General features: G+C 53.2%; 1 protein-coding gene across 2 annotated transcripts in view; it reads left to right on the top strand.

Annotated features, from left to right (window-relative positions):
• Positions 1-1,064: 1,064 nt before the first annotated feature.
• Positions 1,065-21,502, top strand: part of PKD1 (polycystin 1, transient receptor potential channel interacting) — an 83,805-nt gene continuing 63,367 nt past the window's right edge. The window contains exon 1 of one of the 2 annotated variants that reach the window (XM_061349168.1): positions 1,065-1,402. In XM_061349168.1, coding sequence (XP_061205152.1) covers positions 1,149-1,402 — 254 coding nt within the window. In that variant the 5' untranslated portion in view covers positions 1,065-1,148. The remainder of the gene's footprint in view (positions 1,403-21,502) is intronic. The other variant, XM_061349170.1, reaches the window with a different exon arrangement.

The raw sequence follows: 21,502 nt of genomic DNA on the forward strand, positions 1-21,502 counted from the left end.
CACTGAAATCCAATTACTTTGGTTTGGGTTAATTAAACCCACCGAGAAGCACCTGCCCCGTTCTTCATCTCCCTCATCACACCTGAACTGCCTGTAGGTGTTCACACACAGTACCCTGCAAACCCCACTGGATTCCACAGGCTGGCAAGGGCTGCAGGTATGGGCTCCGGTGGTGGGAACTGAGCATCAGAAGCCTTCGGGGAGCTCCTGCTCCCCTCTGCCCGGCTCCCAGGGGAGCAGAGGCAGGAAAGCTCTCCCTTGGCATTCCCAGACAACCAAAGCATCCCCCCCAGCAGCAACCCCTGGGTTTGGAGATGTCCTCCACCGGGATAACCCTGCTCCCCGGATGCCTGTGACCCCCGGGATGGGCTCTGCCCCCTGAGACCCTCCTGCTCCCAGGACCCCTATGCCACATATCCCGGGACCCCCTTGCTCCAAGGACCCCCGTAAGCCACAGGATCCCCTTGCTCCCTGAGATTGCTCTTCCTCCAGGACCTCCTTATCGCGATTCCCCTCTGCTCCTTGGAATCCCCCCGCTCCCGGGACCCCCGTACTGCATGGGATGCCCCTACCCCCGAGACCGCTGTATGCTCCGGGATCCCCGCGCTTCCCGAAATCCCCCTTCCTCCGGGGGATCCCTCCCATCCCACAGGATCCCGCTGCTCCCGGGACCCCCATGCCATGGGATCCGCCTATCCCCGGGCACCCCCAACCCCGCGGAACCCCCCGACCTCGCGACCCCCGATGCCGCTCTTGCTGAGCAGGGTCCGAGGGTGCCGGTGCCCTGCCGGGAGCCCCGCGCTCCCCTCGCCGCTGCCCGGGCCGGGGGGGCTGGAGCGGCGCCGGGTTTCCGCCGGGCGGGGGGCGGAGCGGGGGGAGGCGGCGGCCGCGGCCCGGGCGGAGCGCAGAGGCGAGCGGCGCCGGGCCGGGGCTGTCAGCGCGGCGGAGCGGGAGCCCAGCGGGGCCGGGCAGGGCAGCGCAGCCTGCGGGGGGGAGGCCGCCATGCGGGGCGGGCGCTGAGAGCAGCGGCGGAGCCGGGCGCGGAGCACGGGAGCGGCGGAGCGCGGCGGGGCGCGGCCGGGCCCGGCGTCGGGCCGGCCGGCCGGGGGAGCGGCGGAGCCGGGGCCATGCCATGCCCGTAGGGAGAGATGCCTTTGGGAAATGGAGACACTGGATCACAGCGCAAACATGGCGTCCCCGCGGCGCGGCTGCCCCTCTCGGGCTGGTGCCTGCTCTGCTCCCTGCTGTGCGGGGGGCTGGCGGCAGCACGGGCGCCCCGGGTCCCGGCCTGCCAGCCCTGCGCCGCCGACTGTACCTGCGCCGGCCCCGCCTGCCTCGTCAATTGCTCTGCCCGCGGCTCCGAGCGGCCCGCGGCCGCCATCCCCGCCGCCGCCACGGCGCTGTGAGTACCGGGGGCTCCGCGCAGGGGCCGCGCTTCGCTCTGAGCGCGGCTCGGCCGCGGTGGGGAAGGGGCCGGGACAGCGGGGACACGGCGCGGAAAGTTGTCCGCGGGCCTGCGGGGCGGACACCGCGGCGGGAGGGGGCGAGGGGATGGGGAGCGGTGGAAGGCTGGAGCGCAGGGGTGATGGGGAGCGGCTGCGGGCTCGGTCTGGGAAAGAGAAGGCTCAGGGGGACCTGATGGCTCCCTACAACTGCCTGACAGGAGGATGGAGCCAGGAGGGGCTGGGTTAGCCAAGGAACAAGGGATGGGACAAGAGGAACCGGCCTCAAGCTGCACCAGGGCAGGTTTAGATGGAGCTGAGGAACAATTCCTGCCCCAGAGGGTGCTCAGGCATTGGAACAGGCTGCCCAGGGCAGGGCTGCAGGCACTGTCCCTGCAAGTGTTCACACCCCATGGAGACGAGGCCTCAATGCCATGGGTTAGCGGTGGCCTTGGCAGCACTGGGGTAAGGGTTGGACTGGGTGAGCTTAAAGGGCTTTTCCAACCCGGTTGATCCCGGCGCTGCCGGGGGGTCCATGGCTTCAATGGGTATGGCTGGTGTGGATGGGCTGATGGCCATGAAAAGTGACAGCCGTGGGGATGCGCTGGGGTCTGTCTGCAATGGGAGAAGGGCTTTCAGGACTCAGCCCAGCCTACGTCATGGTGTAACATTGCAGGTGCCATGGCAGGGGTTGGTAATGTGGAGGGTGCAGTGAGCAGCGTGAGAGGCGGTGGGGCCATGGAGTGAATCATAGGGTAACGTCCCCGTGGGGATGCTCGGGAGAGCTGAGGGGCCGCAGTGCTGGCAGAGCAGGGGCTCTGTGCTGGGAGTTTTGGTCCTGGGGGAATCACAGGAGAGCAATGCTGGGAAATGAGCGTTGGATGCGGTTTAAACGCTGTGAACAGAGAATCCAAAAGACTCCGTTTACAAGCTCAAATAGTAATGTCTGGGTGGAAGCCGAGAGTGGGTGACAGTTGTGTTCGTGTTGGTGTCCTGAGGCTGGTGGTGTTGGTCTGGAAGATCAGTCAGCAAGGAGGAAGGTGTGTTCCTGGAATGCCATTGGAATGGTCCTTGTGCTCAGTCGCTCAAGTGAAGTCACTGCATGATGCAAGAAACAGGGGAAAAGTGGTTTCTTTTTTTGGTTTAAGTTTATTTTTGAACCTAAACTTGTTTTCCTTAACAAGAAACTTCCCTGTTTCTTGAGGAGAGGAAAGTCGAGTGATTCACGTCGGAGAGATGACGTGGGGCCCGGCACAGCTCTCAGATGAACTCATTGCTGCTGCTATCTCTATAAGTGAAGGCTCTGCTTTTCTGTTTGGATATTCTTATCCAAGTTTCCACTTCTCAGTGTTAATGTAGATGAGTGATGCTGCAGGAGTACCGCAGTGAGCAGTAAATCCTGGGTCGGCAAGACATCTATGCACATAGATGTACTCCAGGAAAACACACCCCTCAAAATCCATCAGACAAGGTGTTTTCCAACGCTTTCCTTATAAGTTTAGACTTTTCCGAACAAACCAGCCCTTGTTGGTGGCAGAAGGTCCCAAACTGGGAAGGGCTGGGGTTTGTGAATGCCGTTGCATTGTCTGTTGTCAGTTTCGTTTGGGCATCTGCAGCTCTGGAGGCTGAATGTGCCCTTGTGACCGTGGTGGCTGGTCACTTGCAGAGCAGCCCTGTGAAGCCTGTGCTGATGAGTCCTTCGTTTGGCTTTTTAGGGATTGGGGATTATTACAGTGTGTTTCTCGGAGCATGAAGGTTGGGAGTTGAGCGTTTGGGGCTGTTTATGTTGTTGTTCAGAGGTGCTGGCTTGTAACAGCTCCCAGAACGTTTTGGATGAGGTCCTGTTGGGCAGTGACAAATTGGAGATGGACATAAAGCTCTCACAGTCCAGCAAAACAAAGCACCCGGGATATGGGAAGGGGAAGTGGACTGAAGGGAACGTCCTGCAATGGCAGGATAGTGTTACTGACATCTTCCTCCGATTGCAGTGGAGAAACCCTGGTTTACAGCCCTGTTGAGAGCAGCGCAGTGGGGGGAATGCTTTGGGATAGCTGCCTTTGGAATTCGGTCTGTAGAGTCATCTTTGTCAGGCAGCAGATCATCTGCTGCGCTCCGTCACGCTGCTGCTGAGGAAGTGTGTGCTGGTGATGTAGTGATGACTGCTATAAGATGTGCTGAAGCGCTCTGCTGTGGCACAGGGGTTTCCTTGGGGAGGAGGTTACAGCGCTGTTTGACCTCCTGAGGATGGGAAAGGAGGGATGTGCACTCGCGCCGTCCTTCCAGCCAGGGCAGATTTACGGATGTCAGGATGCGAGGGACTTCGGCTCATGACAGAGTGAAGTTATGCAAACGGTTTTGTATGTTCATTTCATATTCCCTTTATTGAACACTGACAGATACAGTAAATAATGCTTTTAATGAGCCCAGTCTCATTAGAGAAAAGCCTCCCTTTTTCAGTATCTGTTTCTTTATTGTCAGTCTGAACTGAAACCAGCCTTTAGGAAGGCCGAGTTCAGGAAATCAGCAGCGCCAAAGCTCCCTGCCTCTGCTTGGAGTTGTGCTCAGCAAACGTGATCCCAAATGTGGGAAAAGTCCTAGGGAATGAATTCCTCTCGTATCCGACATTGTGGACGTAGCAACTCTGAGGATGCAAACGCCAGCTTCGGCGGCACTGTTCCTGTTTGTAAAGCATAAGTACCCAATCCAAAGAATCACTAAGGAATTGGGCTCTGCTGCTTGCAGACACTACATACCTGGCTGGAGCAGTCTCCAGGCTGAGCAAATGGGGATATTGGCTCCATCCCATGGCCAGAGCTGGGTTCTTGAAGTGTAATGCGAAGTCTGGCTGGAATTGGGAGCAAAGTCTGGTTTTCCAAACAGCGTGCGCAGCATAAACCCCTGCACTTCAGGGGGAGCAGGCTTCAAGCAGCAGCATTTGCACTTCTGAGTTTCTCCATCTCAGAAACGCTCTGATCTGATGGCTTTTCAAGTGGAGTTTGTTCGCCTTTACTTGGAGACTTGGCTCTTTCCTAAGCTGGCATCACGGCTTTCATTCCTCAACTGCAAATAAACCTCCTAAAGATGTTCTGCCTTTCCCTTGCAAGTATTGACTGCTTCTAACGTGTCTTTAATCTCATGGCAGTTTTGAAGTGGAGATTAGGATCTCGATTTAAAAGGTTAGCTCTGAAACTCCCTTTTTTCCCCTTTGCTGAAGTGGAATGCTCTTAGCGGTGGGATAAGAAGGAGAAGCTGAGATCAGAGGAGCTCTGCTGTCACCACAGCCCTGCAGAAGCTTTGTAGATTTGGGGTCACAGCTTTCATCCAGGGGTTCTTTGTGGCTTTGGCAGCGAGCCCTGGGGTTCCAGTGCCCAGCGGTGACTTCACCCCAGCAAAGCTGCTTCAAATAAAGGCATCCTATGCTTTACGGACCTATAGTCTGTGATCGTTTCAATCTCAGGAGTTGGCAATGATCAGTAGGCTTTGGTATTGTTCTGTGATGCAGTGAAAGCCTTTTCAAGGCTCAGAATGCCTTAAAAAGCTATCAGGAGGGGGGAAAAACATCAGTGGAAGCTGAACTCCAATTCAGGTAAGCCCACAGGCAGTGGAGGGTCTGTACAGTAGTGACAAAACAGCTTTACTGCTGTTCCTAGCCAAAACACAAGCAGCCTGGAATGTCCTTCTCACAAGGAGCTGTATCCCCAGCTCAAACAAGGCCGGGCTTCTCTTTTGTGAGGAGTTCTGGAGGGGGGAAAAGGCCCAAATGAGGTGCTAGGTAAATATTTTGCAAGCGAGATTCATTCAGCCTGTGGAAGGGACAAATCGCAGAGGCAAACTGTAGCTGCAGCCCAAGCACGGAACAAGGAGGCGATTCTGTGTTGTTCCATCAGAGCATTAATAACCTCTGGTGTAAGTGTCACCGTAAGGCCACTGGTGCAGCAGGTCTGCGTTGTTTATTGTGCTCCTTCCTAAAGCTTCAGAGGAATCTGAGTGCTGTGCCCGTGATGGAGAAACCTCAGTTAAAACTGGCTTTTTTTTGGTGGTGGTGATACAGTCCTGCTGGGTAAGAAAAGCCATCCACCATAGAGGTGGTGTGTGACGCTGTTCCTGCTCCGTGGCAAGACTTCCAGTGAAATAACCCCTCAAGGTGTCTCGCTTCTTTGATGTTCACCCAGGATTTAAATGATTTTGGGATTTGCAGCTTGGTGCAGCCCAACCTACAAACCCTGGTAGTGATGGAAGGCTGCATGTTAGGATGTTGTAGCTCCGCATCTCTCAGCCCCACTGGGCACATTCAGATGCTGGCTGCAACCCTTGGTAGGTGTTAATAGAGAAGAAGCCCGTTTAGATGCTCACCTCATCTTTTGGGGTTCCTCTTGCATCACCTGTATATGTATTGAATAGTTACCATGTCCTGTTTGCACTCGTTTTTCCCTGCAGTTTTTAAGTGTACTCGTGGTGCCTTTCGCTGTTGGAGTGAAAGTGCAGGCTCGATCCTGCTCTTTTCCTGCCTGCAAACCCTGCCAGGTCTCTCTCGCGTTTCTCCCAGCTGCTTTCACTCTGCTCTCGCAAAGAGGGGTTTCAAACAGAGCATCAGGCAGAAGGTAGCGTGAAACAGACTCGTATGGGTTGTTAATGCTTCTCTCCCCGTTTGCCATTTAACGGGATTCCTTGTTTTATCTCTCGTCACGCCGCGTTCTCCACGCTGTGGTTTCCATAACGCGGTTCTGCGTCATCCTCTCTCTCTCTCCATTTCTTCAAGCTTTGTTGTGCTTTGCTTGATCTCTGCAGTTCAGCTGGAGTTTGTATCTTGTCTCGTATTTACCCCAGATGTCCTCAGACACGTCTTGGAGTCATAATACGTGAATAAGAATGTAAGCAGGGGTGCAGACGGACAGCTCAGGAGCAAAGCCCTGCTTTCCAGTGCCGCGGGGAGCTGCTGCGAGCTGCACAGGGGTTCTTGCGCTTACTATGAGAAGAGTGGGGGGGACATGGGACTTGTGAACCAGTCCCACAACAGCCAACACATGATTTAGGCACTCACTGTCAGCCTCAAAGAGAATGTATCTGTCTCTTCCACAGTGGAAAGTTGGCAGCTTTGTTAGTGAGCTGTACTTAATGGTGCTATTGCTGTTCAGAGCACATCCTTCTCTCACCCTGCATCAGCACATCCTTCTCTCACCCTGCATCTGCCCACCCTTCTCTCACCCTGCATCAGCACATCCTTCTCTCACCCCACATCAGCCCACCCTTCTCTCACCCTGCATCAGCACATCCTTCTCTCATCCCACATCAGCCCACCCTTCTCTCACCCCACATCAGCACATCCTTCTCCCCAGGCCTTGCTGGGATCAGGCTTAAAGGCTGGAAAGCTGCAGCCCCCCTTGCAGTTTCTGCCACCTATATGAACATGCTCTGCCCAGGGTCAGTGCCTGTCACAGCAGGAGGGTGAAGGTGTCACATCAGGCATCCCCAGCCCTTATTTCTTAACTGGCCTTTGCAGTAAAGAATGAGCTTGTTTTTCATAGCGAAAGACTGCTGTTTACTTGGACACCGGAGCGGAGCTGGCATCTCTGCTTGCCAAACCTAAAAATGTCAGATTGAAATATAACAGGTTTTGCTTTGCAAAGGGCGCAGAAAGCAAACCCATGGGATTGCAGCCATTCCCTTTTTTTTTCCAAGGATAGCTGTCATCAGGAGGAGCATCAACAACGTGCAAGTTGGCCATCTGTAGCTTTTGTGGTACGTTATAGGAACCATGACCAGTAACAGATTCTGTCCTCTCTTCCTAGCTGCTCCCTTCCCTCAAAAGGTTTGATCCTCTTTGCTGATGTGTTACCAGTGGATTTAAACAGGGATACAGTGTAATATTCATCAGCTGTTTTCTGTCAATGCAACAGTAAAACCGGTTCCCCTCAGGTTAGGAACGAGTACATCTCTTTGGCTGCCTGGCATCATGCTAATAAGAAAGTTAAGCTGAGATTGGAGATGATGTTTCAGATGTGACATATGGTCTTGTGGTGTTCTGTTTAAGCAAGTGTCAGTTTTGATTTGATTGTTACGATAGGGTGAGATGCTGCTTTGGTGACAGCACTTGATGGAGGGGAATGATGATGCTCACTTTGTGGTGATGAATCTCCCACCTACGGCATTTTTCAATCTTGTGGCCCTGCGTTACCTCCAGTTTAGGGTCTGTGGGCTGCCCTCTGACAGCATGGTGTTGGGATGTGATAGGACACTCTTCCCACTGCAGTCATGCTGGTGTATGCTCTTGAGCATCATCAGCATCAGCAGGCACAGTCTGAGCAGCTCTTCCTTTTGACAAACCTGAGGCCCAATTTCTAGTGACACAGAATCATAGACTGGTTAGGGTTGGATGGACATGAATTATGGATCCAAACCAGGACCCAGCCAGCCTGTTCCTGTTCATTTGGAATTGTATCTGGCCACCACATCGGGTCCTTTTTGTCTTCCAGTAGCAGCTGGGCAACTTGCATTCTGCTCCCCTATACAGGCAGCTTCTTGTGTCAGGAAGGCTCTGTGCAATGCTATTTTTGCATGTCTATTATGAAGTCATAAGGTCTAATCACCAGTTTGAAATGGAGGTTTCCAGGGTGGAGTCTGTAGCCCTGGTTGGAGCCTGTGCCCACCTCCTGGTTCAGACATCACTAATGCAGGTCCCCAGCAATGGGCTCTGCACAGCTCCATTGCAGCATCCTCTGGCAGCTCGGCCCATAGGATCAAGGGTGCTCTGGGCTCCTCTAGCAGGGAGAAGGACTTAGATCAGAAGCAAAAGAGCACTTTTCCCTACAGATACTGTTAGGATATAGGGAAAAGCCTCTCCTTCCTCTCCCTGATGCGGGGGCTTGTGTGGGATGCTGTAAACACCTCCCCCTGCTCAGCCAGGGGCCACGCTGGGAATGGGTTAAATAGGTTCTGCTGGAGCAAATGCCTCTTGGTCAGGGAGAGGTGGGAGGGGCTCTCTAAAAAGAGGATCTAGGGTGTGGGTTGAGTCCTCCTGAGGGAGGAACGGAGGAACAGCTAAGCCTGGGAACGCCAGAGCCCAGACGAGCTGCCTTGGCCAAAGCTCTTGGTTTCTTTCTCAAAGCCACGCCTGGGAAGGGGGTGGAGGGAGCCCGGCCTGAAGCATCAGGCTTTGGTTTAGGTCAGGTTGGTGGAAGCTCCCCTGTCTGGGATGGAGCGGGGATGCTGGCTGTGATCCGTGCTGTGCTGCAGGCAGATCCAGGGAGGTGGGACTGTGCTGTGCGCACAGAGCCGTGACTCGAGGGGAGCATCACTGCAGTGATGTGAGCGCATGAATCCCTCCAACAGCTGCATAAAACCCCACGATGTTCCTTCTTGTGTGTTTGTTTTTGCAGGGCAACCTCGCGTTGCTTGAAAGAGCGCCTCAGAAGTGGCTAATTTTGTCCTGCTCTGTTCATCTGCTGCCTTGCAGCTGGGCTGGTTGTGTTCTAGGGCTTGAATACAGCTTATCCTTTCCAAGTGTGGCTCAGGAAAACCAGATGTTTCAGTTCCTGCCTCACTGATGCTCCCACATGCCACATTCCCAACAGCAGGACAGCAGTGCTGGCACATAGGCTGTGCAAGGGCGATGCTCTCCGCTGCCTGTGTCTTGTAGGAGCTATCAGAGCTGGCCACACCAGCCTTGGCTTCAAGGGGATGTACATGGCTTCTACGTGCAGCCCGGTGCTGGCACCGTGGTGTCTCGCTGGCGGCATGGCAATGTGCATGGGTTTAGCCTCATAAGCTGCTTCTGTGCTGTTACTTAATGGCTTTCACATGCAGAGGCTGCTGCGTAGCTGCTTGGGACCCATCCGAGCCACGCTCTGCAGGCAGTGCCAGGCAGGCCGTGGGGATGGTGATAACAACAATGCTGATGGGCCCCATCCTGCGCCAGGCGCTCCCAGCGCAGGGCCTGCGGGCCACATTTCCTCTCCTGGGGCTTAGAGAGCTGAGGGAATGCTTGGAAACCACAGCTGGGCAGAGCACAGCCTCCAAGGAAAGCGGGGCAGCCGCATTCCCTCCACTCAGCTCTGCTGTAACCCCACAGGCACCTCTGAGATGAACGTCCTCAGCGCCCAGAGGAGATGGGCTCTGGGATGGTGTCTCGCTTTGTCACCCACAGACAGGTCACAGGAGTGCTGTGAAGACCCTGTGAAAGGGCAGGGAGATGTGTTTCACTCTTCTCCAGCTGAAAAAGGTTGGGAAGCCTTCTGGCACGAGTGTGTTTTCCAAAGGAGGAGTTTGGATATGGAAGGAGCGATCACTTGGTACCGTTAGTGTTTTGTATTGCTGCCACCTCTGGGGTCTCATTGCTTAGCACAGTGCAGACACAGCAAAGAGGCAGCTCCTACCCTAGCCCTGAAGGTGGTCCAGGCAGTCCTGCGTAAGCATAAGCTTGGAATACAGGCTCTTTCCTTTGAGGTGTTAGCAGAGCTGCGGCCATTCCAGCCTCATAAATGATTCCTGCAGGCCATGCAGTGGCTCCTCAGTGATTCGTGTCACGAAACTGCCCTTGCACCTAAGTATAGCACAATTAAAAAGGAATCTTCTCCTATTTCCTAAACCCAACCAAAGGCCTCGTGTGAAATACGATGCAGGGTGATTCCCTGGGAGAAGAGTTTCCATTGGAAAATATCTTGGCCCCTGACCAACCCTCCGTAAAGCAGTTGTAAAGGGCAGCTCATTATTGCTACCTGGGTGATTTCTGCAAGAGGACTGTTAACATAAGCACTAAGTGAGTGAAGCCATTCCTTGGGATCCCTTCAAAGCTACTCGACTACGTGGTAAGGAGAAGGTTCCCTGTCCTCAGGAGGTGACAGCAAGGAGAGAGCCAGAGAAACGACCAGCGGCGTTGGCCAGAGATTCATAAGTAATGAATTAAATCTGTGCAGAGCAAAGGTTTCGATCTGAGTGTGGGAACGTTATTTTACTCCTACAGAGGGAAAACACGAAGTTGCTGGCTTCATAGACTAAACTCTGGCGAGATTTGCAACCTCGGATCGCATGGATCAGTGCAGTGATTGTATCACAAGTCGGTGCAGACAAAACTGAGGTGGGAAGGCAAAAGCTGGAAGAGGCCAAGGTTGAGGCTGTTAGTCTTTCAGCTGCGTTCAAACTAATATATGTGGTGGATTGCGTTCGTGCCAGCAGCAAGTAGTGGTTTCACTTAGGGAAAAGAAAGCTGCTGCCCCTTGGTGCAGGAAAGCTGTTACGGGGCATAGCACATCATAGGGCAGCAGCGTGGAAACAAAGCTTAAGGTGTTTGGGCAGTACTTGAGGCTGTGCTGGACTGGCACAATGCAATTTAATGGAGAGAGAAGGCACACCCCAGTTTGTGCAGGCGGTGCCAGGAGCATCGCTGGGTCTTGAATGTGGGTTTCTGCCACACAAAGCAACTTCAGGAGCTCAAGAGCCAGACCCTGCACTCTGAAGCCCTTCCCCTCGCTGCTTTCCCTCCTATCACTCATTGCATCTAGCTATTAGCCATTTCTGCAAGGCTTTCTGCCTTTCCCATGCTTGCAGGACAGTAAGATGACAAGGTGGTAATGTCACTGGCCTTGGGTAACTGAGGAGATGAATGAGCTGCACAGATTGCAGTTGTATTACCTTGGATTTGCTTTGTGCTTAGTGTAGTGCCCCATGTTATGCAGCCAGTCAGATGGAGCATCCCTCTGGCCTAATCTAGCATTTAAAGGGTTAATGACAGCTAGCCACCAGCCCTCTAAAACAAGCCAGCAGAGCTCACTGCTGCATTCTGGCTTCCTGTGGATTAGCTGTGACACATCCAAGGCTGTAGCATGATCCCAGAGCTTCAGAGAGAAGCGGGAGAGGAGGCTAAGTCTGGAAATGAATCTCCCAACACCCCCGCTCCCACAGGATGCAGAGCTTGCCCTGGAGTAGATGCACTCTGGAGCTGCTTGGCAAAGGCATTCCATAGGAGTCCTGGATCTTTTGAGGGCACACAGCCCTGCACCATGGCCTCTCCTCCTGCAGGTTGGTCTGGTCAACATGGAGCGCCTTTAATCCCTGTGCAGACTGCCCTCAATTCCTGGTCATTCCCATCGAGCAGGGAGGTGGCAGTGGAGCTGGGTTGTATTTACTGGCTTGCTCTGCAGTTCCTGGAAGCTGCTAACGCTGCAGCAGCCATAGAGGCTGTGCACAATGTGCCTACCAAGGCCAGGATTTGCTTCCCGCTCTGTCCTCCCTTCCGCAGGCAGGGAATTGAAGTGCATACCTCGGTTTGGGAAGAGAGCCGAGCTACTGGGGGCAGTGTTGTCTAACAGCTGGAACACGGAGGGGGAAGCAGGACTTGGGTTTGTTTTCAGTTCTGACCCTGCTTGTGGGGCTGGGCTGGCATTGGTTCATCCGCGCTCGGTCTCCCCTGGGGGAGCAGTGGGGCCGATGCTTCCTTGCCCCATGGGAGGATTGTAGGGGTTATTTATGGGAGTTGGAACACTGCAGTGCTTGGCTGTCCCTTGGTTTCTGATTCCTCCTTGCCTCGTGCTCTGCCATCCTCGTTAGAAGGCACCAAAGCATCGTCCTGCAGCAGCTCTTGGGAAGCTGAGTCTTCCCTCTGAGCAGGGTGAATAGCAGTGAGTGTTCTGACAGGCTTATTGGTGAGCTAGGTCCTGCTTTCCCACCCCTGCTTGTGCTTCGACCTCCTCATGCTATAGAACTAAACACACAACCTTGTGCTTACTGGCACTGTGTGGCAGGTACTGGGGCCAGCAGGATCTCAGGGTGGCTGTGATCAGAACCGTGGGTTTTCTTTTAAACCATCTGGAAAAAGGAAGAGTTCTGTTTTCTGCCCAACTTTAGGGTTTGTTTCAAGGCTGAGCTCTCAGTTCCTAAACAGACACATCCCAGCCCCAAATGGGAAGTCAGCACTGACTCCAGCCCAGCTTTAGGGTTAGGGTTAGCTCCTGGGACAAATGTGGCTGCTACTTATGGGCTCCAGGAGCAGAAGGACCTGATGCTGTAGAAGTATCCGATGCTGAATCTGATCTGATGCTGAAGAAGAAGTATCCGGGGATCCTGACATATCAGCAGTGCTGGCAGCCTGTTGCTGTCACTGTAGCACTGCGGGTCCCACCGTGGTGCTTGGCAGCAGTGGGGTCTCACTGAGGAGCCCTTGGGAATGCAGGGTTATGCCTGGGTTTAGGCAAACCCTGGTCCATCCATCTCCTTTCCTCGTGGGCTCAGAGTGGCATAGGGGTGCCATGAGCCATAGCATGTCCTGGGGTCGAGACATGCCTCGGGGCTGCGGAGCTGGGCCTGCTGACACTGCGGGCTCAGGACCAGGCTGTCAGTAGCTCTTGGCTGTAGCGTGCACTGCAAGATCCCTGCTGTTCCTTGTTTGTTTAATGATGGCTGATGGGGGGGAGAGGAGACTGGCCCTTTCCTCCTCCTTAGGGTGCGTGTCGGTGTTCCAATGGGGAGTTCCATGGTGTCTTGATCCTCTGCCTAATCAAACCCAGCGGAGGGCACAAGGAGCTGTGTCTCTGGATGCTGCAGTCCGGCACACAGCCTTCCAGAGGGAGGGATTCTGCCTTCTACAGCACAAAACACGTTGCAGCAGTAGCATTTTTATGTCTTTATTGAACCTAGAGCAAGAAAAAGCCCCCAGCAGGAGCTCAGGCTTCCTGTTGGGATGAGACACAGGCACGTGAAACGGATGGGTCCCAATTCTCCTTCTGGCTGCAACTCGGCTTTTACACTTGTTTCCTTTAACTTCTTGGGCTCCTAATTCTTGGCAGCTCACGAGCTGTCTGGCAGTAGCAGAGCCATTAATGCCCATCTGTGGGGGATATGGGAATTTACAGCCACTGGCAATGTGGGTGGGAGCAGCACATGGGCAAGTGTGAGTGTCTGGTGTGACCATGAGAATGGTCCTATCAGGTTTATCTTACTGGGTTAATCTACAGAGTTAAAGGCTTGTGTTGCTTTACTCTGTCTCTGCATGGGCCACAGGGTCCATAGGGTCCTGGCTTCTGCAGAGGAGTGATTTAATCCTTCCCACCTGCCCTTTTGGATGCACCGTGTTGTGCCGAGCAAGGACTGCTCTTCCATCCCACTTGGTCATCAGTATGTGGAGGCAGGTTTCTGGGTATTGGGATGCTGCGTATCCACGTATTTCAGGTCTCCATATACAGTTCCATCTGGTGTCTCCCTGCCCCAAGTGTGTGCCACGAGGGTCCTGGTGTTGAACAGTCTAAGCAGATGCCTGCCGTGGTTGCACAAGTGGCTTAGCACCACTGATTGATGAAACCCAGGCATGGCAATGAGAGCGAAAGAGCCATTTACTCACAAGTTGCTCTCCAGGCCAGGGGCTTTGGTGCAGGCCGTGGTGGTAAATGGCTTTCAGAGGATGCTGTAAAGCCCTTCTGCTAATGGGAGGACAATGAACTTGTAATGTTGGACCCAAAGACTTCCAGCCTCTTGCCTACTGCTAGTCCTTGGGTGATGAAGAAGTATCCGGGGATCCTGACATATCAGCAGTGATGGCATCTTCTCCTATGTAAAGGTGCCAGAAAGCCCAATTTGTAATGCAGAGGTTGAGCTGTATCTCTGTGGCATGGTACCGTGGTATGTGTGGGTTCCAGAGCTCTAGAACTGGTTTCTGTGTGTGTTGTGCTATGAGCTCTGGGCAAGACTGGGACCTCGTAGTGCTGGGAACCGTACACAAGCACGCTGCATAACAGAGCTTATCCTTAGGATCTGGCAATAAGAATAGACAAGGCAAAAGAAAAAGGAAGTTTTCCTGGTTTTCAGCTGGGTAAGGCTGTGAGAGCTTCGTGCTCATAGGGAGTAAGGGAGTTGCCTGAGGTCATACAGGGAGTGTGTGTCTGAAGCCAGCACTGAGCCCTCCCAGTCTTCAGAGGTGCAGCTGAGTGTGGTGGGCACGTGGGCCCAGTCTGACATGAACTGACAATCTCACCTTGCAGTGTGAAATGACTTGCAGGGGATGCATCTTGCTGCCACTGGGCTTAAGCATCTTCTATTTGGGAGAGCTGCATTCATGTCTTGTCCTGGTCCCAATAGCAGCCCAGCGTGTATAGATGTGGTTCGTTTTGGAGCAGGGAGATCAACACTTAGTCACTGTAGCCTTTGGCTACCTGGTGAAGAGCTGTCCCTGTGCTCCTGGTGTGCTGGAGGTCCTGCCTCTGCGTTCCTCCAGGGAGCAGGATTCATTTAGGTCCGTTGGTGTGACAAGAGGAACAACATTTCATCATGAACTTGTGCCAGGGTCCGGGTTTAATCATTACTGCACTTCATGGCTTTTAACTCCAAGCCAGAGCCATCCACATCACCTGACAGCTCTGCAAGCAAAACCTTTGGGTATCAGATTTTGGCATGGCTTTGCCACCCGGAACTGGGCTTTCTGCGAGGCACGAGGGAATGGAGAGCAATGGTTAATAGCTAGGATGGAGTTAATCAGTCACTGAATTCCTCAGCTACAAACTCTCCCCTCAGTGTTTTCTTTGGTGCATTGCTGGAAAGGAAACGGGGGTATGTGAAGCAAAACCATACTTAACAAGTCACAGTAGCCCTGGTGTGTGTAGGATTCCTTGCCTTTTGCTGAGGGTGGAGCTCCCCTTTGGGAAGAGATGCTTGAATGAGCTGATAGAGCTGAGCAGTGCTGGTAAACTTGATCTATCTGCGCCTTCCACTCTGGATGCCTGGGGCAGAGGCTGAAGGAGGGGATAAGTGTCTGGCCTTTCACCTGCCTGAGACCCAAGGCAGAGATGTGTGGTGTTCTTGCGGCAGACAACGGCATCGCCAACAGCTCAAGCACAAGTGGGAAAGCTTATCTTGGTTAATAAAATAGCAAGGATGCAATAAGTTACAAGAGTCCGACCCTGGCAGCCAAAACGTGAGTCAGCTGCCTCCTAAAGCTGGACATTGAGAATAAACCATAAGAGGGCAAATGTTGGTGCCTTCTGGGGGTTGAGCCTGAAGTCCCATGTAGGGAATGGTTGGAGGCGTCTGTATTTCCCAGTAAGGAGATTGAGAGAGACTTGAAAGGGAAGGAAAAAACGAGAGTCTATAATTGTATGTGATTCCAGGAGGCAGCTTCAGGGAGCTCACAGCTTCTTTTCCAGCAAGGCTGAGTGTATCTTCTAATTCCCTCTGTGGGGCAGAAGTGGGTTATCTAGAGCCACACACCATGGGACCAGGGGTTGGTTAGGAATCAAGCGAGGTTGGTGCAGGTTTGAGGTTGCTGAAGAGGCAGCTGCAATCATGAGGGTCAGTTCTGGAGGATTTCCCATGGGATCAGATGGATTGTATGTGATTTCTGCTGTTGGGAGGTAAATATTTAAGCTGGAGGTAACCCCAGGCTGGACTGAACACTGCACCAGACTCAGCTCGCCTCCGAGCCAGGGATCAGGGTCTGCCTTCCTCTTCCTCCCAGCCCTCATTCACTCCCAGACACTACTCAGACCTTGGGAAGCTTTATCCCATCTGGCTTTTGCCTTTTTCTGAGGCAGAAGAGTGGCTGCAGGGTTGGGATGGTGGTGGCAGGGTGGGTGTGTGTGATGTGATATGCCCAGCTGTGCCAGATGTGCTGATGGGACCCAGGAGGTGTGGCTGTAACTGGGACCTGCAGGGTCAGGATGTATTTAGTGGGGAGCACCAAATCAAAGCCCTGGGAAGTGTCTAATGGGAAGGGGAGGTTCCTCCAGCTCCCTCTTTGATTCCAGAGGCCTCTTCCCTTCTCCAGCCTCACCTTTTCCTCATGCTCAATGGGATGATCTTTAGTGTTTTTCTCCTGCTTTGTAGGGCCCTGCTGAAAAGCTGTGATTGGCAGCCTGGCTCCTCTCTCTGTCACCCAAATGTTGTGGTGTTGTTAAGCCAGGAGCACAGGAGAGAACAGAGTCAGACTTTCCTGTACCCATGGAGCTTGCGAGCCTGCGAGTGCCAAGGGTAACAGCTTGTGCCAGCCCCTGGGGTGTCTGCACACAGCAGACGTGGATGCATTGCTGTGCAGCTGATTGTTTCCCATTGGAAACTACACCTCCTAATTGCTCACTGGAAGTTGCCTGGACTCCCCACGTGGAACCTCATTAGACAGCAGAGCTAATGGGGGAGCAGAGGGAGCATTTTAAAGTGTGTTTGCTGATGCGTTGGACCGAGGAAGGTTTGTCTAAGTACAGATGCCATTAGATGGGGAAACGTTGCTGTAGTTCTGTTCCCCACTTGTGAGGCAGCAGCTGTAGGATTGGGGCTGAATCATCCACATCATGAAAGGTAGATTATTGTGAGGAAAAGGTGGATTTAATTTGCTGATGGGTTCTTTTGGAGACTTTGATAATCCCAGGTAGGATGAGCACTTTGGCTGCTTCCAGGATCCTTTGGGAGCTGCTGCTGTGCAGGGAGGAGCTCCTGGAACCGGCTCTGTGGTTGCATTTCTTGGGATGTCTCTCCCGTTTCTTTCCATGCCATTGGTGATGTTCCCAACCCAGTTTGCCTCCCCCATTAAGATGAAGCCACAGTCTGGCAGGGAGAAGAGAGGTCACAGAGGGGGAGTTCTGAAATCACCCAAATCCACATTCAGAGACATTGGATGTTGTTGCGAAAGGCTTTTCCTGGTAGGGGAAAGTGCTGGTTCCATGGGGTGTTTCATAAACCCCTGCCTGGGCCTGTCTCCGTCCCTGCTGCCAGCTCTGGGCACTGTGTGCAGACACCCACAGCCGCCTGCTCCCTTAGACAACAAAAAAGGGAGGAAGAAACTCCCAGCCTCTTGGAAGCACAGGGATGGGTATTGCGCTCAGGAGCATCACTGCCAATGCAGGAAAGCTCCTTCAGCTCTTTGCTAAGGCTGAAGCCAGACTTGTGGGAGAGTCACCTTCCTCTTTTACCTCCTGCAGGAGTGACCTGTATAGCTCTTCATCATCTTCCTTCTGCCCCATCAGTTTCAGTCGCCCTTTATATGAAAGAAAGCCATTTAAGCATCCCTTTTGCTCACTGAGTTAGGCAATGCAGCAGCTTGTCCCAGCGCTTCTGTAGTCACAGATTTGCTGGTGAGCCCTTACCGCTCTCTGTGCACATCCAGCCCACTCTTTGTCACTCAGCTATCATAGCATCAGTCATGGAATCAACCAGGCTGGAAAAGACCTGACCTTTAAGATCATCAAGTCCAAAGCCTGTTACTGTGCTGCTCTGTTTGGTTCTCCTGTCTGCTCTGACAGGCAGATGGAGCGAAAAGAAAAAGCCAAATGGGAATGCAGAATCACTCGGTTGGTGTCAGTCACACTGCAGAACCCATCAGCAGTTCAACAACAGCCTTAAACACCTCCTGGGATCTGATGTAAACCCATAGAAGGGAGGGAGTCCAGACTTGGAGCCTGTTGAACCTGTGTGAGCAGCCCGGGTGCTGTAGCTGTGGCACAGGCAACCCAGGGAGGCACTGGGATTTTTGCTCCATGAAAGGGTTGACATTTGTTTCCAGGGATTGCATTTGATTGCTCCTCTTGTTTCACACAGCAGGAAATGGAAAGCAACCCCAAGAACACAAGACAGAGGTGCAGGTTTTTCTTTGCTCAGTGTAGGCTGAAGGCAGGAGCGGGGGCTCCAGATGCCTTCATGGAGCTGTCACAGTATTTGGTGGTTGTGGATATGATAAAGATCTATGAGGCTCAGGCCCCTGAAACCCAGAGATCTGCCTGCGTGTGGCACATGGGAGCACTAGTGACAGGCCCTGCATTTACACCCCAGGCTTGAGCATGGGTGAGGAATGGTTATCTCTCTTCTAGTGCATTGCCTTCCCTCTTCCCTCCATCTGCTGTCATCCTCAGTGTGATCCCTCTGGCTTAGAAGGCTTCCAGAGCTGGGAATGGCCTCCACACGAAGGACCCAAAATGCCTGATGTACTTCAGTCACTCCTTGCTCTTCCCAAGTGTCTCCTGGGTGAGGAACACGGATCAAGCTCTGTGAGCATCCCAGCGCAGCAGCAGCCAGCCCCGGTGCGCTCTCTCCGTACATGTATGTGCATGCTTGTACACGTGTGTGCTAGCGGGGAGGATGCTGCAGTGGGAAGCCTTTGCCAGATATGGCAGCAGCTCTTGGAGCTTTCTTGGCAGGAGGGTATGGAAAACGTTGGAAAGGGAGAACGGAGCCAAAGCGGTTCTGTAGCTGTCTGCATTGGGATCAGAGCGAGGAGCTCGGCATCACCCCCTCCTCGGTCCCGCTGCCTCTTGAAGTCCCCTTTCATTCACTGCTGGGCTCTTAATCCCTACATACTCCTTGCTCTGTTCTGTTTTCTTCTGAGGGGAACAGTAGCTCTTTGATAGCCTTCCCAGGGATAAGATGGGACAAACGGACTACTTATCGGGGAAAGCCTCGGGGTCTTTGTCTTCCTGAGGCCCTAACACGGAGCCTGGCTTCCAGCCAGTCCAAGCTGCTGTTTGTATTGAGAGGGGGGCTGCAGTCAGAGTGGGTTGACCCTGTTTGAATAGGCACGACTGGGCAGTGATCCCAGCATGACTGAGGGGAACAAGGGCCTGGTTGTGTCTTCTAGTGCGTGACCCAGGACCTTTTCTGACCGCAGGTGCCCAGGCTGCCATTCCCCAGCATTCCCACAGCATTCCCAGCAGCTCTGCCCTCCCAGGCACGCACAAGGTGCCTGGCACAGTCGTGCTGCCCTCTTGGTTGCTGCTATAGAGAGAGAACTCCAGCATTTGTCATTATCCCAGGGAGATGGGGGCTTAGTCTTGGCAGCAGAAAGCAGCATCTCTTGTCTGACAGCTCTGCAGAGAGCAGTCCATGGATCAGAGAGAGTCCTCACACCAGCAGCAGGATGGAGGATCCGGTTCATGCTCCATGGCATCCCATTCCTATTGCACTGGCAAGTCCTCTTTCTGTCTTAAACCCCACTTCAGTGCTGGCTCCCACCCTCAGAGAGCAGTGGCTGTATTGCAGGGGTGGATGACATGATCCCTGCTCGCAGAGTGTGCCTCAGTGAGTTAATGTCCTTCTGGATCCGAGAGGAAGAGGGGTGCTATGGAAACCTAACTTGTTGTTATTATTATATGGGAATGAAATTTGTTATTTCACTCTGCTGCTGCAGTTTGTGATTACACCATGGAGCAATTTTTAGCCTTGGCAGGGAGGTGATTTAACATAAGACCAAAGATGCGGCTTAACTCGGTGTCTGCCATAAATCCTGAGGAGCGATGATGCTGTCTGAGGCTGGAGGACTGGGCAAACCTTCCTTCTGCCAGCAGAGCTGATGTAAGGTCTGATTTATGAATGTGATCCTTCTGGACATTGCTGCGGTGTCCAAAGATTACCAAGGATGTTTACTGAAACCCTCCAGAGGCTCCGGATGGAGCCTAAGAAGGGATCAGCCTGAATTTACATGTCCTGCTGTGCCAAGCCTGCTCTTGGTGGCCTTCCAGCCTCTGCAGTGCTTGGAGCAGAGGCAGAGGATGGTGCTAGCAGGGTGCAGAGCGCGCTGCTGCCTGCTTTGCCCATCACATAGCACGCAGAGCAGGCTGCATGCCTCTGCCTGTCGGGGCACTCTGACTGCAGGGCTTCGTGTGCCTCAGCGTTGCGTGGGTTCATGCTCTTTCCATTCTAAACAAAGCCAATTTAGTGGTGGTTTGTGTTTACCACTAACACCCTCTTACACAATCACCCGCGTGGCTTTTTATCTTCAGGACAGGGTAGAGTAAGTTTGTGCTTCATCATTAAATGATTTTCCTTCCCTGGAGATGCTCAAGAGCTCTGGGGGACCCTGCTTCAGCAAAGGGGTTGGATTAGATGGTCCCAGGTAGCTCCTCCATCCTCAACCATCCTGTTATTCTGTGATGGAGGCATAGTCCAAGGCAGTTGCCTGAATCTGAAGCAAAGCATCGGCCTCCCCAAAGACTCCTCACGCAGCACAGTCAGTTCATTTTGAAGCTGTGCCAGAGAGAGGGGACTCTGGGCTCCTGTTTTACTCAACAGAAACTGGAATGACAGCAACAAGATGGCTCTGTTTACAGTGGGAAGGTAATCTCTGCAGTGGAAGGGAGGTGACAGGTTTTATCTGAGGTGTTTGCTCCAGTGCCGTCTCCCCTCCTGGGTCTCTGATGGTTCATTTCTCCTCTCCTGGTGCGATGTGATGACAACGGTGTGATGTGCAGTGGCTGTGGGTGTTAGACAGCAGTAAACACCTGTAGCTTAGGTGAACACGGCCCATGAAACCAGTTATTCTGAGGTCTTGATGGGGACAGGAGGATTTCATAGGCCTTGTCCTGGTCTTGTCCATATGGAATGCTCCTGAACCACAACAGCCTTCACTGGGGCTGCAGTGCCTGGTGTCTGAGCAGACACAGAGAGCAGACACAGGACTCAGGATGTCCCTGCCTGTTCTTGCTAATAGGATTAAGAAACTGGGGGGGAAAAGCCTTACACAAACTGCAGGGAAGGGGTCCTTGGCCAGAAAAAGGGAATAATGAAAGAAAAAGGGTGGCTGTAGCAGAAGAAAAAAGCAGATTGTGAAGCATCAACTGCCTGTGACTTCTGCGCTGTAAGAGGTTGAATGGTCCAGTGTGTGTATTTGTGCTGGCAGTGAGTGGTCTGCAATAACAGCCATACCCTGTTTAGCTTTGCTACTACTTGGAGGATCTGTGCCAGGGTTATTGGAATACCCCAGGCAGGTTTTAGGAGATCTTTTAAAGTGGAGGGGAGCTGTGGGAGCAAAAACCCCTCTAGACTTTGTTTGAAACCAAACTCCACAGGAGGATGCTGAAGTGTGGTGGGATGTTGGATGCGACAGCTTTGAATGGGATCAGGAAAGAAATACCTGCCAGGAGTGTTTGCAGGTATTAAGGAAGGTGAGGAAGATAAGCAGAGTTGCAAGGCCCTTTCCCCCCCGTCTCCAGGCAGTTTATTCCACATGATGATGTTTTAAGTAGAGGATATAAGTGTTGGTCCTGTGGAAGAAAGGAGCAGACACTGCAGTGATGCTCTCTTTAGATCACTGCCGTGACCTGGAGTCTGGAGTGAATGAGGTCACAGAATCCCAGACTGGGTTGTGTTGAAGGGACCTTAAA

Source organism: Neopsephotus bourkii, unplaced genomic scaffold (genome assembly GCF_033783945.1).
Source record: "Neopsephotus bourkii isolate Nb327-2 ecotype Australia unplaced genomic scaffold, CSIRO-AGI_Nbou_v1 NB_384, whole genome shotgun sequence".
NCBI lineage: Eukaryota > Metazoa > Chordata > Aves > Psittaciformes > Psittacidae > Neopsephotus > Neopsephotus bourkii.